Genomic DNA, 14,698 nt, shown 5'->3' with positions numbered 1-14,698 from the left:
ACAGGCACAAAGAGGTTATGTAGTTAACCGAGATCACCCAGCTAGTCAGTGATAAATAAAGCCAGAATTATGAGCCCAGGTAACTTGGCTTCAGAGTCTGTGGATCTACTCCCTGAGCTAGACTCTGAATGGGAACTGGGAAGAAACAAGAAGCCAGCAAGCATGAGAGTAGGGTCCCGCAGCCAGGGATACCAAGTTCCCCGAAGTAGGGGGCAGCATAAGCCTGACTGCTGAAAGGAGGTCCTGGAAAATGGGAAGTGGTAACGCGTGGGGGACGTTGGGGACTTACAGTTAATTGGCTGGAGGGGTCGGAATGGCTTTGTTGGCCTTTTGCTGCCTACAATGTGGTAAGGATGAATGGAAGCGGACAAGAGACGGGGTAGGGAGGGCTTTCTTCCAAGCCTTTTGGCCTCAAAGGGCAGGACGGAGAGTGACAGCTGGAGGCAGGCAAGGACCAGGGGCAGCCAGGACTATCTTCCAAGTAGGCGCCTGTGATGGCTCCGGCTATTTTTGCAGGCCCTGCTGCCGGAGATCTAAGAAAACCGAGGGAGCCGGGCTTCTGTACTTTAGTGTCCGGTGCGTGCCGGCTCTATAGCACGTTGACATGAGAGCCCCCGGATTTCAAGGTGATGTCTTATTTCTCTACAGAGCTCGCCGTCCCTTCTTCCTTCCGGCCCGGAGTGCGGCCTTGCCGGCGCGAGCCCGGCAGCTGAAGGGTTAACTCGAGGCCGCCACGGAGGCGCGTGCTCGCCGGCCACGCCCCCCGGCTTCCGGGGACCAGCTTCCGGTGCCTGGGCTGCGCGAGCTCCGGCGGCCCGGGCGCCAGCCCGTTCCGCTCTGCGGCGGGGATACTGACTACCGGGCTCGGGGCGGGAACGGAGGGGACGCGGCGGGGGTGTGGCCGCGGGGAAGCCGGGCCCCGTGTGGCCCGCAGTCGTGCCGGCCGGTAGGGACTCCGCACTCGAGGAACTGCCGGGGAAGTAGATCCGCTCGCGGGCTGGAGGCCCGAGATGGCCAGAGAGTCGAAGTCCAGCGCGGCCTTGGACGCTGACGCGGCAGAGGAGCGGCCGGGGCTCCTGACGGGGGTCCTGACGGTGAAGGTGGAGGAGGACGACGATCCCGCGCGGGCGGTAGAGGCGGGCGCGCCGGGCAGCCCGGCCCCCGGCCCCGAGCGCTCCCGCCGGCGCTTCCGGGGCTTCCGCTACCCGGAGGCCGAGGGGCCCCGCGAGGCGCTGAGCCGGCTGCGGGAGCTCTGCCGCCGCTGGCTGCGGCCCGAGACGCACAGCAAGGAGCAGATCGTGGAGCTGCTGGTGCTGGAGCAGTTCCTGACCATCCTGCCCGAGGAGCTGCAGGCCTGGGTGCGGGAGCAGCAGCCGGAGAGCGGGGACGAGGCGGTGGTGCTTCTGGAGTATTTGCAGAGGCATCTGGAGGAGCCAGGGCCGCAGGTAGAGGCGAAGGGCTAGTGTCTGAGACGAGCTCTTTCTCTTCCTGAAGTCTCAACATCGGAGTGAGGGTCGTTTCTGGAAGACCCAGAAGTTCTCAGTCTCTTTTTGTATCATAAACGTCTTTGCCCCTTCGGAGTACTGGTATTTTTAAGAACATGAAGGATTACAGAAGAACTCAATTATATTGAGACATAGTTAACAGAGCATGAAACAAATTAGTGATATATGTGCTTATTAAAAATTAATGCACTAAATAGTAAGACCCACTCAGGCCCAGTAACTGGTAGAGTTTCATAGTGGTGCTGAATGCCTTTGACAGCGTGTGCCTGGTTTTGCCTACTTAGGCTTATATCACTTTCATTTGTTGCTTCCATTCATAATTGAAGGAATTACTAAATTTTGCTTAGGCACTAGTAAAAATAGAATTATATTTCCTGTTTACATTCATAGAACACTTGGAAGAGAGTCCACGAAACACAAGTTAGGAACTTCTGGATTTATTTTTATCTGCATCTTCCTGCTTTTTGTGGACCATTTTATATGTGCATTATCCTGTATTTTTGTGCCTTCCAGGGGACATTGTAACTGGTAACCAGGAGACCAAGTTTGTTTCGTTTTTTTTTTTTTTTTAAAGAATATTTATTTGACACAGAGGGAGATCACAAGCAGGCAGAGAGAGAGGGGGAAGCAGGCTCCCTGCTGAGAGGAGAGCCCCATGCTGGGCTCCATCCCTGGACTCTGAGATCATGACCCAAGCTGAAGGCAGTTGCTTAACCCACTGAGCCACCCAGGCGCCCGAAGACCAAGCTTTTGAATTGGCCATAGTGTACCCAAGCCCTATAACAGTAAAAACTCATTTCAGGTCTCTTGGTTTCAGGTTGTGCATTTTATATAGAAAATGTGGAAATTCTAAGCTGTGTATAAGCTTATGATCATGAAAGTGAATTCAGAACTAATTACAAAAGCCCAGAAAGAAACTTGTTTAATGAGGGCATACCATATCCCTGGCCCTGCGTTAGGTTATTTCATATGCTGTCATCTTATTTGCTAGTCCTCCAAACCTTGTAAGCTAGAAATTATTTTTACTTTTCATAAAAAAAAAAAAAAAGAGTGTTCTGAGAACTTAACACTGGTTCCCAAAGAGCACAATGTATATAACGAGGGAGCACGTGACGTGGCTAAGAGCATGGTCTCTGGGGTCCCTCTGCCTGACCCCCCACACTAGCATGACCTTGGGAAAGTTGCTTCAACTCTGGGCCTCCATTTCCTCTCTACAAAAGCACAGGTAATAGTAGTTCCTCGCTCATAAGAGTTGTTGCTACCTGCGTTCGGTGAATCACGATTCATAAGGTTTTTAGAAACAGTGCCTGGGAAAACAGAAAGTACTAGCGCAGAGAAAGCTTACTAGAAGTTCTGATGAATCAGTAAGTGAAACTTCCAGGTCCTCAGCGGTGACCAGAGGCAGCTGCTCTGTTGCAAGACGGCGGTGCTGACACCAGCTCCGAGGCCCTGGAGTACCGAGTTGCAGCCAAAGAAGGCTCTGCTCAAGCACGAATCTCTGGGATCCCAGGCCTCGGCAGACAGAGGTGAGTGTTGTCTCCTGGGCAGCTTGAATTCTACAGCCTTCATGCAGCTTCATTTAAAAGACAGATCTGTTGACAGGTGCTTTATATGCTCCACACAGATCTACTTTACTTTGAGACTGAAACGACAGGGAAATTTCAAGCAATGGTGGGAACCTTTCCTAACCAAACCTGGACCTAGTAAATAAGACTATTAAAATTGGTATTTGGAAAGAGTTGATTTTTTTTTAATAACGTGACCTCCATTTATTTAACATGAATTTGTGGAGATCCCCTACGTGGTAGCCAGTATTCTGGCACCAGGGACAGAGCTGTCAGTAAGATAGATCTCTTGCTCCACTGGAGCTTATATTAAAAGGGAAGATGACAAAGAAAGTAATGATATTTTAGTTATTGGTGAGTGAGGAATATAAGGCAAGAAATGTAAAGCCCACCATAATATCCCAGACATTGTAGGAATGCTGCAAGTCAGAGTATAAATCTTCTCGACCCTTGGTCTGTAACTAGAACAGGGTGAGAATTACTCCACCGGAAAGCACCACATGCTCCCAGGTGTTCCCCATATGCTGTGCACATGTGGGCACATTCCCAAGACACAGCACTGGGACACACCAACCAACGTGCAGTCTTTCTACTCCACAGAGGTTCTACTCCACAGAGGTTCTGCCCTAATTTGTTTTCTGCCCCTTGCAAAGTTCAGCTCTTCCAAAAAAACCAGAAGTGACCCTTTACTTCTCTCAAATTTGAGCAAGTTCCATATAAACAGCCTTCATTTTCTTATTTCTAGGCCTAGCCTCATCTGACTCTTAGTTTTTTAAAACCAAAGCAGAAACACCCTAAGAGCTGCTAAAGAGTTACTTCACCAAAAATCCTATCCATTCTTTCGACAAAATTCAAGACTAAAGATCATCAAACAGAAAGCTTTGTTTGCTTTTCATGTTGCTTTCCTGTCACAGTTCCTCCTGAGGAGCCTGCCTCGGATCTGCAGCAGCACACCACGCCTCTCTAGGCCCTAGGCCTGGAGCTGGCAGGACCAGGCATTGGGGAAAGGAGCACATTGTGTATAAATTTTCTGGGGAATTTACTGGCCCAGTTTTTGAGCTTGGAATCCACAGGCCAGGGAGGCTGGGTGCCAGGGTCCATCTCATCCAGAGTGTCTTTCCTTCTAGTTTTCCAGGTCCCCGGGCTTGCCCTGGGAGGGCGCCACAGAGGACACGCAGTGGTGGCTGCCCGGCTGCCCCCAGAGCCCCAGGTGAGCTGGAGACCCCTGGCTGTGCATCCTTTGCCGGTCCCTCCCTCCCACCCTACATCCTACACCCACCCAAGTCCTAGGTGGGATTTTAAGTTTCTCATGCATGCCAGGGTCGCTTGTTATGGTCTCTCGTCTTGGTGCCTGCAGAGGAGCCTTTTCCTATTTTATGACTTGCTTGGGCGCTGTCTGTGCTTCCACACCCTCCCTGCTCTGTCTCTCTGGTCAGCCCCTTCCTCAGTGGGATTTTCTTCAGTAAGTACACTTCGGCAAATGCAAGCTGAAGCTTTTGTGGTGATGGTGCTTTTGTCCTGAAGTGGGATTTTTTTTTTTTTAGGATTTTATTTGAGAGCAGGGAAGGGCAGAGGGGGAAGCAGACTCCCCGCTGAGCAACGAGCCTGACACAGGGCTCCGTCCCAGGACCCTGAGATCATGGCCTGAGCCAAAGTTAGAGGTTTTTTTTTTGTTTGTTTGTTTTTTTAAGATTTTATTTATTTATTTGACAGAATGATCCCAAGAAGGCAGAGAGGCAGGCAGAGAGAGAGGGGGAAGCAGGCTCCCCACTGAGCAGAGAGCCCGATGTGGGGCTCGATCCCAGGACCCTGAGATCATGACCTGAGCCGGAGGCAGAGGCTTAACCCACTGAGCCACCCACGCCCCTAAAGTTAGAGGCTTCATGGACTGAGCCACCCAGGTGCCCCAAGTTTTTTTTTTTTTAAAGCCATGACTAGGGTATAAACACACAGTCTCTGGCTCTCAAGGAACTTAAGAGTTGAGAGGAAGGTGAGGCATGTCCATTTTTCTCAACTAATAGCACAGTCTGAGCAAGCTTTACTTAACGTGGATTTTACTTTCTCATCCAGTTCTTCATGTCCTCGGGATTCTGTAGTCGCACTTTCTTCCCTGACTGTCCTCACCTCAGACCTACATTTCATTGCATTTTATTATTTTTCTTTTTGCATTTTATTTTTTAAAGATTTTATTTATTTATGTGACAGAGGGAGACAGCGAGAGAGGGAACACAGCAGGGGAGTGGGAGAGGGAGAAGCAGACCCCCCCCCACTGAGCAGGGAGCCCCAGGCGGGGCTGGATCCCAGGATCCTGGGATCATGTTCTGAGCTGAAGGCAGACCCTTGACGACGGAGCCACCCAGGCGCCCCTCATTTCATTGTTAAGAATCATTCATGTCAGTGAGCCTCCATCACTGCCTTGCTGAAAATCACACCAGAAATGTCGCGAGAGGTTTCCGTTGTTCCAGGCCTTTCGCTGGGTTGGCGTTTTTTTGTCTGGACACCGACGAACACCCCTTCACGGGTTCTCTCCTTCTTCACTTCCGTGCTGTTCTCTGACCGCTGAGGCGGGTGTTGGCTGCCGCACTGGCCTGGACGGCACAGCCGTGGGGGGACATTGAGTCTCCTGTGCCCAGCTGCGGGCGGGACTTCGGGGCAGAGGAACGAGGTGGGACCGTGTGCCGTTTCAGGGCTTGCTGAAGACGGAAGACGTGGCCCTGGCTTCCTCCCCTGCGTGGACACAGCTGGATTCGTCTCGGGGGAGCTTCCACGGAGAGGAAGGGCAGAACTGTGGTGGCCTGACCCCCCTGGGTAAGACATGGGTGCGGGTCTCTGCTGGGGTCTCGTGGCTCCCCTCGTCGGTCAGGCTGCTGGGCTGCGAGGAGCTGTCTGAGCTGCCTGCATCCAGGGCCACCGCTTCTGAACCCGCTCCTAACCGCAGCGCGACCAGCTCCTGAACCCCCGTGACGCCGCCTCCTTCCTGGTCTGCCAGCGTCCGGGGCAGGGGACGTGGGGTGCAGCAGGCGCAACCCCCAGCACAGGCCTCGCTCGCGGCAGCTGCGCGGTCAGTGTTGATCCCCCGCCCGCTGCCAGCCTCGAGAGGAGACTGAGTCCTCCTCAGGGGACGGGCCACGGGACCGTAGAGCGTGGGAGCAAAATGACCCGGAAGGGACAGCGGGGTGACCTAGAGATCAGGACACCGGGCAACAGCCGGACTCGTCAGCGCTCACAGCTCCGTGGTGTGCAGCGGCGGCGCCAGCTCAGCTCTGTCGGCAGCGAAGCCGGTCCCCGTCTCGGGTCACGTGACCGCGCGCATCCCTGACCGGGGATCAGTTTCTCGGTTCCCGCTTGCCCCGTTTCTTACGGAATGTCTCACTAATCCTTACGTTTGCCTGCTTCTGCTGCCTTCCGCCCAGCTCTCCGAGCGTCCAGCCCCAGGCAGGGTCCTGCCTCCTGCCGTAGGACTTGGAGCCTCTGCGTGTGTCCCCGGCACAGTCCTCCCCACCTTCCCCACCTCCCGGGGGTGCCCTGCTTCTGCCGGCCCCAGCCTGTTCCCCGGTCCCCCCCCCCCCCCAGCGTCCGTGTCCCCCTTTACTCCCATCCTCATCCTGGCACGGAATCCTGTCCCGGCCTCCGGGGGACTCCGCGGCGGGGCGTACCTGACAGGTCCGACCGCTCGTTCTTCCAGGTGCTGCCGTGTGGGCTGAGGTCACGGATCTGCCCCCAGAGGAGCAAGATCCAGGGCAGGAGCCTAGGGAAATACCGTGCCCCGCAGGTGAAGACGCTGCCCAGGCTCCCGCCCGCGCAGAAGCTGGTGAGCAGGAGGGCAGGTTACCCAGAAAGCAGAAAAACGACACGGGACGTAGGCGGCACTACTGTCAGGAATGCGGGAAGAGTTTTGCTCAGAGTTCGGGCCTGACTAAGCACAGGAGAATCCACACTGGAGAGAAACCCTACGAATGTGAAGACTGTGGCAAGACCTTCATCGGGAGCTCCGCCCTCGTCATCCATCAGAGAGTCCACACTGGCGAGAAGCCATACGAGTGTGACGAGTGTGGCAAGGTCTTCAGTCACAGCTCAAACCTCATCAAACACCAGAGAACCCACACCGGGGAGAAGCCCTACGAGTGCGAGGACTGCGGGAAGACCTTCAGCCAGAGCTGCAGCCTCCTGGAACACCACAAAATCCACACGGGGGAGAAGCCGTACCGGTGCGGCCTGTGCGGCAAAGCTTTTAGGCGGAATTCACACCTCCTGAGACACCAGAGGATCCACGGAGATAGGAACGTGCAGGAGCCTGAACGTACAGAGACCTGGGAGAGTCAGGGGAGGGTGGGAGCCCAGTGGGAACATGTCGAGACTCCTGTGTCTTACCAATGTCATGCATGTGAGAGGAGTTTCCCTCGCAACAGAAGCCTTATTGAACACCAAAAAATCCACACTGGTGAGAAACCCTATCAGTGCGACGCATGTGGAAAAGGCTTTACCCGAACTTCATATCTTGTCCAGCATCAGAGAAGCCACGTTGGGAAGAAAGTCCCATCACAGTGACCATGTCGTACACGGCAGAGTTGGGGCTCGTTCCTCGTTGAACCGAAGGGTTCCCCAGCCCTTCCTGATCACAGACACTGGGCTGGGCTTGACTGACCACTTCCCGTCATCTTGTGGCAGCAGACACAGAGTCTGGCTGAGATGGATCCTCTTCTACATCTAGAAGGTGGCTGAGGAACAGCTGGTTTGATAGGAGGCTATGGGAGAGTAGTCTGGAAGGGGTAAGACCTGAAACCTTTATTCTCACCTGCTGGACTGAAATGCGCCTCCAGACTGGCCAACCACCTCCGGCCAGCACCTTATGACGTCTCCTGCGCAGACGGCTCTGATGAGGGCTGCTGCTCTGATCATTTTGCCTATGAAGAATCCTCCATCATTCGGTCAGATCGTGACTTCTTACACTTCCTGCTGTGCCTTGCATATAGGTGCTAATAAACATTAAATATACCAGTGAGGTGACGTCCATAGCTCTGAAAATCTAATGTGGTCTGGATTTCTGAGGTCTTTCTAACTAAGGCCACTTAGGTTTGTGTCAGATTCTCTGAGGTTCTAGATCCTGGGTCAGTTGTGCATTTACTGCCACACACACAGGACTGTCAGAGTTGGGGTTGGGGAATCTGTTTTCTTCACCAGCTTAGTACTTGTAGATGAATGCCTTAAGCAGCTGATCATTCAAACGTGGTGAGACTGCTCCATCCATGTAACTCCATTTTGTTCACATTCATTTTGCTACTTTTTAGGAGGAAACCTTCCACAGGTAAATAAAAAGTGGATTGATCAAGTCAGATCCAACTGATTATGAATTTTGATATAATTTCTGTGATGTTCAATAGCTTGTTTCTCACCTTTTAGTTATGTTGGACTTAACAAATTGCCAGGACACCACCTGTATCCCTCTCTCCCAAGTTTGAGGCAACTTGAATCGCAGCTTACGTTAGCAAGGCCTAGATTTCCTCCAGGCGAGAGGATTCACACCAGATATTGCTGACAGGCTTCATTCATGTTTTCAGAACTGGTCTATTGGTTGGGTCGGGATAGGAAGATAGAGTCAGAGGCAGCCAGTGAGGATGGGAGCCCAAGTATGGACAGTAGGAGAAAATGTGTCCATTCGGAATTATACTGGACTCCTACTCCACAGTATCCAAAGTATTTTTTTCCAAAAACTTCGTTTTTATTATTAAACCTTGTAGTACAAACCTGAAAAGTAAACAAAAAACTGGCAATAAACAACATGAAGTCCTCCCTCCTGCAGGAGGGGTGCAGAGCAGCGCCAATAAATTAAATGTCAAACTGTAAGCCATAGGCAAAAGTTTACTGTCAAAAAGAGGGAAAGTACACAGCAAGGCCATAAAAACCGGACAACCACATTGGAAAACACTTAACTCTGTTTATGTAATTGTTAAATATTCCAAAAACAGTTCAGTCTTCTGCAACAACAACTGACAAAGTATCACAGGATGCTCCAGTGATGGACAGTGATGGGACAGGATGAACAGTCCCAACGGCCAAGCTCAGTGCAGCGGGGGTAGGTACGGGCTCGCTGGATCCAATCACGAAACAAAGAACAGCTTGTGAAAACAGTTCCCTTTTTTATTCCACACATACTGTACACACAACCAGAGAAGGGCAACAGCTACTCCATTATTATTTTGTTGTTGTTCAGTGATGTAAGCAGCACTTATAAATGTTACAAGAAAAACCCTGTAAGCATCCAATCCACCCGATGAAGAAACGGAAACGTAAGGCTTTTCTTGTCTTCACGTCCTCCCCACCCCCCACCGAGAAAAAGGCTCAAGTATTTAAAACAATTTACAGGCGCACAATATCCAAAGTATTAACCTGTGAAGCCACAAAAAGACTTTTGTGATATTTCGTTTTCACCCAGATCACCTTCTGAGTTCTTTAAAGACCTGCATCTTCCTGATATCACTAGCTTCCAGCTTTCCAGGCTATGCCAAGAATGGATTCCATTTCTTGTGGATCTCAGGACCATGTTTTTTTCGGTCACCGGCAGGGTGGTCCCTGTGCTCTCAAGTACCCTTTCTAGGTTCCCACTCTGAAGCAGCACAGGCTGACGAGAGACTCTGCAGACTCGGGGGCTTTCCCACTTCCCACTTTCTCGCAGTCTCATTGTCTTCATTTCCCCTCAGTGCAGTGTAATTTAAAGCTTTAGTTTTCCAAACTTTTACAGGCTTTCTCCACCTTTTTAGCCTTTTTTAGCCTTCTAAAATTTCCTTAATCTTTTGTTACTTCCACAAAGCTAGCAATTTTCTTTTCTCTATTCCTAAATGTTGGCGAACAACCTTGATCTTAAACATTGTTCATATATCTTTGGTATTTTTTTCAATGTCATGGGGAGAAATGCGAAACTTTTTATAAACCAGAAAGGCATTATACACATGTAACTTGCTGGGATTAATGGGACTGCTATGCTTCCTTCACTTTCTGCTCCTTCCCAGTCTTAGATGCTTCTCCGTAGAGGAGGGAATACTGTGGAAAAAGACTTCCAGTGCCTGTTATGTCTGATAATGGAAGATAAAGCATATACACACATACATGCTTGGGCTTAGGGTTTTAGTCTGATGAAGCTGGTAAGACATGCACATAAATTGGCATGCCATGAGAAATGCCTTGGGAATGGTGAGCTGAAAGGTACAGAATCTCAGGAAAAGGGTATTTCTGGCTGTCAGCTGTCAGCACATGTATAGGGTTATGTGTGAAAGAGTAGGGATTACAAAGAGTTTGTCAGATTTAGTAACTAAGGCAAATGCGAAATGGGCACATAGTAGGGGTCTTCAGTGCCAGAGTAAGGAGTTTAAATTTTAGTAAGTACCAGGGAGCCACTGACATGATCAAAATATTATCTGGCAGTATTGTGTAATTTCAACTTAAAAAGTTACTTTGTTGGTAGTCTTGGACACCTTTCTTTTGTATAAAACAAACATATGTTTATGAAGTAAATTATAAAAAGGTTTCAAACAGTCTATTTAATAGGGCAGCCAAAAAATTATTTCCAGATAAATTAAATTGAGTAAAATAAGCTGCTTAGTTAAGATATGACCAGTATTTGGGGTACATGGGTGGCTCAGTCGGTTAAGTGGCTGCCTTCAGCTCAGGTCCTGGTCCCAGGGCCCTGAGATTGAGCCCTGCATCGGGCTCCCTGCTCAGTGGAGAGCCTGCTTCTCCCTCTCCCTCTGCCTGCTGCTCTGCCTCCTTGTGCTCTCTCTGTCAAATAAAATCTTTAAAAAAATTTTTTTAAAGATATGACCAGTATTTAAAGTAGAATAAAATGCCACTTTTTGTGCTGTTTAAAATTGTTTATGGAATTTTAATGTTGATTAGTCAGGCATTCTATTTCATGTCTCCAACTGCTGAGAGCAGAAATCCTCTATTTTATTTTTTCTCCCTTTGCATTTTTTCCACTTGGGTAGAATGAATAGTTACTAGGAAAGGAGATTTTGATGAATAGACCTCCTAGATATATTCTTAATTTTGGTGAAGTAGATAACCCTATGAAACACTTTGTTTTCTCCTTTAGAAAGAAAAAAAGGGGGCGCCTGGGTGGCTCAGTGGATTAAGCCGCTGCCTTCGGCTCGGGTCATGATCTCAGGGTCCTGGGATCGAGCCCCGCGTCGGGCTCTCTGCTCCGCAGGGAGCCTGCTTCCTCCTCTCTCTGCCTGCCTCTCTGCCTACTTGTGATCTCTCTCTCTGTCAAATAAATAAAATTAAAAAAAAAGAAAGAAAGAAAGAAAAAAAGAGGGGGACAGATTACCCACAAGGTTGAGAGGACCACTTATACAAACAAGTGCTGAGAAGTTCTAGTCAAAGTGGTCCTACTGGAGACCCGGAACTTGCCTCCTCCCACAGACATATTGAGTCAAGCTACAGTGGAACAATTTCTTCTTAAAAAACAAAGGATGGCTGAGTGACAGCTACACACCTGGCAACCAAGAAGAAAACCACACTGAAGTATGTAAAAGAGTTGAATTTCCCAATAAAGCCCACCCCTGGCACAGTGACCCACAGCTGGGAAGGAACTCCAAACCTGGAGCTTCTCCCTGAGGAGCAATGTGTTCAAACCCACATCAGGTATACCAACTTTTAAGACATAAACTTGAGAGACAGCTCCCCGAAACATATGCCTGAAAACCAACGGGGACCTGTGTCCCAAGACCCACAAGACCGAAGTGATCTGAGAAGCTGCTCTTACAGGGCTCAGGGGCAGCCGACAGCACTTAGATGGAAGGGGAAGGAGGCTGACCTTCTTCTCTGAAAAGATTGGCCTGAGGAGCAAATCTAACTGAATATATATGTAGAAGCCTGCTGGAACATTCCAGAGAGGAAATTGGCAGGTATCAGCTTTGCAGTCTCTCTTTACCATGCTCCAGAGCACCAGCATATCTCACAAACGAGCTTTTACATACCTCTGGTGTTCCACTTTCATGGCTGTCACCTCGGGGATGCCTCTGGATCATCTGGCTCTGGAGGCCAGGGGAGCTTGCGTTCCTGGTCTCATGGGACTGTAATATTTGCTGTCACCCCCAAAAGGAGCTCATACCCAGTCTGATGCCCCAGTTTTTGTGACTGCAAGAGAAGAAAGGAACAGAGAGGAACTGCAAAAACAGCCAGAAAACAATTTTGATAAGCAGTTACCTATCAATAATTATCTTAAATGTAAATGGACTTAATTCTCCAATAAAAGAGTGGCTGAATGGATAAAAAGACAAGACCCATCTATATGCTGCCTACAAAAGAGTCACTATAGATGTGAGGACACACAAGACTGAAAGTTAAGGGATGGAAAAAGATACTCCATGCAAATGGCAACCAAAAGAAAGCCGGAGTAGCTATCCTTTAATCAGATAAAATTGACTTTAAAACAAAGACTAATAAGAGACAAAGAAGGGCATGACATAATGATAAAGGGGTCAACCCAACAAGAAGATCTAACATTTGTAAATATTTATACACCCAACTTAGGAGCACCTAAGTAATATAAAGCAAATATTAAACAGAAATAAAGGGAGAAATAACCAGAAACCAATATTGCACTATGTGTTAACTAACCAAAATTAAATAAATTTTTAAGAAAGGAATAAAAAGAGAAATAGCAATACAACAGTATAGGGCCTTCCATTGATGGATAGATTATCCAGACAGAAAATAAGGAAACATTGGCCTTACATGATATATGAGACCGGATAGACAACAGATACTTATAGAACCTTCCAGCCTAAGGCAACAGAATACACATTCTCCTCAGGAATACATGGAACATTTTCCAAGACATCATATGTTATGCTACAAAACAAGTCTTTTTTTTTTTTAATTAAAATTCAATTAGTCAACATATAGTACATCCGTAGGTTTTTTGTGTTTTTTTTTTAAAGATTTTATTTATTTGCAGACAGAGATCACAAGTAGGCAGAGAGAGAGGAAGGGAAGCTGGCTCCCTGCTGAGCAGAGAGCCTGATGTGGGGCTTGATCCCAACACCCTGAGCCGAAGGCAGAGGCTTAACCCACTGAGCCACCCAGGTGCCCCATCTTTAGTTCAATGATTCATTACTTGTGTATAGCACCCCGTGCTCATCATATCACATCACAAAACAAGTCTTAATAAATTCAAAATTACTGAATCGTGAGTGTCTTCTAATCACAGTGGTATGAAATTAATTACACAAAGAAAACTTAAAAATTCACAAATATATGGAGATTAAAAACATGCTACTGAACAACTAATAAACCAAAGGAGATATCAAAAAAATACCTTGAGACAAATGAAAATGGGAATGTAATATACCATATGGGATGCGGCAAAAGCAGTTGTAAGAAGTTCATAGTGATAAAGGTCTATCCTGCAAAATAAGAAGTCTCAAACAATTTACACATTAAGAAACTAGAAAAAGGCTTTTACGAAGATGGCGCCGAAAGCTAAGAAGGAAGCCCCTGCCCCTCCCAAAGCCGAAGCCAAAGCAAAGGCTTTGAAGGTCAAGAAAGCAGTGCTGAAAGGCCTCCACAGTCACAAAAAAAAGAAGATCCGCACATCACCTACGTTCTGACGACCCAAGACTCTGCGTCTCCAAAGGCAGCCCAAATACCCTCGAAAGAGCGCCCCCAGGAGAAACAAGCTTGATCACTATGCCATAATCAAGTTCCCCCTGACTACTGAGTCAGCCATGAAGAAAATAGAAGACAACAACACACTTGTGTTCATTGTGGATGTCAAGGCCAACAAGCACCAGATCAAACAGGCTGTGAAGAAGCTCTATGACATTGATGTAGCCAAGGTCAACACCTTAATCAGGCCTGATGGAGAGAAGAAGGCATACGTTCGACTGGCCCCTGACTATGATGCTTTGGATGTTGCCAACAAAATTGGGATCATCTAAACTGAGTCCAGCTGGCTAAATCTAAATACAGTTTTTTCATGATTTAAAAAAAAAAAGAAACTAGAAAAAGAAGAACAAATGAAGGCCAAAGTTAGCAGAAGGAAGAAAATAAGATTATAGCAGAAATAAATGAAATAGAGACTAAAAAGACAAGATTAATGAAACTAAAAACTGGTTCTTTGAAAAGATAAAATTAACAAACCTCTAGCTAGACTCACCAAGAAAAAAAAAAAAGAGGACTTGAATAAAAAATCAGAAAGGAAAGAGATGATACAACTGATACCACAGAAATACCAGAGATCATAAGAGACTACAATGAACAATTATAGGCCAATAGCTTGGACAACTTAGAAGAAAGGTAAATTTCTAGAAACATACAACCTATCAAGACTGAATCATGATGAAATAGAAAATCTGAACAAAACAGTTAACTAGGAAGGAGATTTAATCAATAATCAAAATGTCCAAACAGCAACAAAAACGTCCCAAGACTAGACAGCTGCACTAGAGAATCCTACCAAATATTCAAAGAATATTGATCTTTTTCAAATTTTTATAAAAGAGAAGAGGAAGGAATTTCACACTCCTTTTATGAGGCCATCATTACCCTGATATCAAAACCAGACAAGGATGACACAAGAAAAGAAAATTACAGGCCAATAGTCGTATTGAATATAGATGCAAAAATCCT

The 14,698-nt window shown here is 47.9% G+C and overlaps 1 protein-coding gene and 1 pseudogene across 1 annotated transcript; both read left to right on the top strand.

Annotated features, from left to right (window-relative positions):
• Positions 1-814: 814 nt before the first annotated feature.
• LOC123941491 (zinc finger protein with KRAB and SCAN domains 4-like) lies at positions 815-9,059 on the top strand. The gene is made up of 5 exons (XM_046004753.1): positions 815-1,445; positions 2,887-3,031; positions 4,198-4,280; positions 5,758-5,878; positions 6,756-9,059. Exons 1-5 carry the CDS (start codon positions 1,011-1,013, stop codon positions 7,616-7,618), a joined length of 1,647 nt encoding a protein of 548 aa, XP_045860709.1. The 5' UTR covers positions 815-1,010; the 3' UTR covers positions 7,619-9,059.
• Positions 9,060-13,362: 4,303 nt separating this feature from the next.
• Positions 13,363-14,007, top strand: LOC123941502 (annotated as a pseudogene).
• The last annotated feature ends 691 nt before the right edge of the window (positions 14,008-14,698 follow it).

The sequence above is a fragment of the Meles meles genome, chromosome 5 (assembly GCF_922984935.1).
Source record: "Meles meles chromosome 5, mMelMel3.1 paternal haplotype, whole genome shotgun sequence".
NCBI classification, from domain to species: domain Eukaryota; kingdom Metazoa; phylum Chordata; class Mammalia; order Carnivora; family Mustelidae; genus Meles; species Meles meles.
The sequence above is the reverse complement of the archived record's forward strand: the minus strand, read 5'-3'. Positions and strand labels throughout refer to the sequence as shown.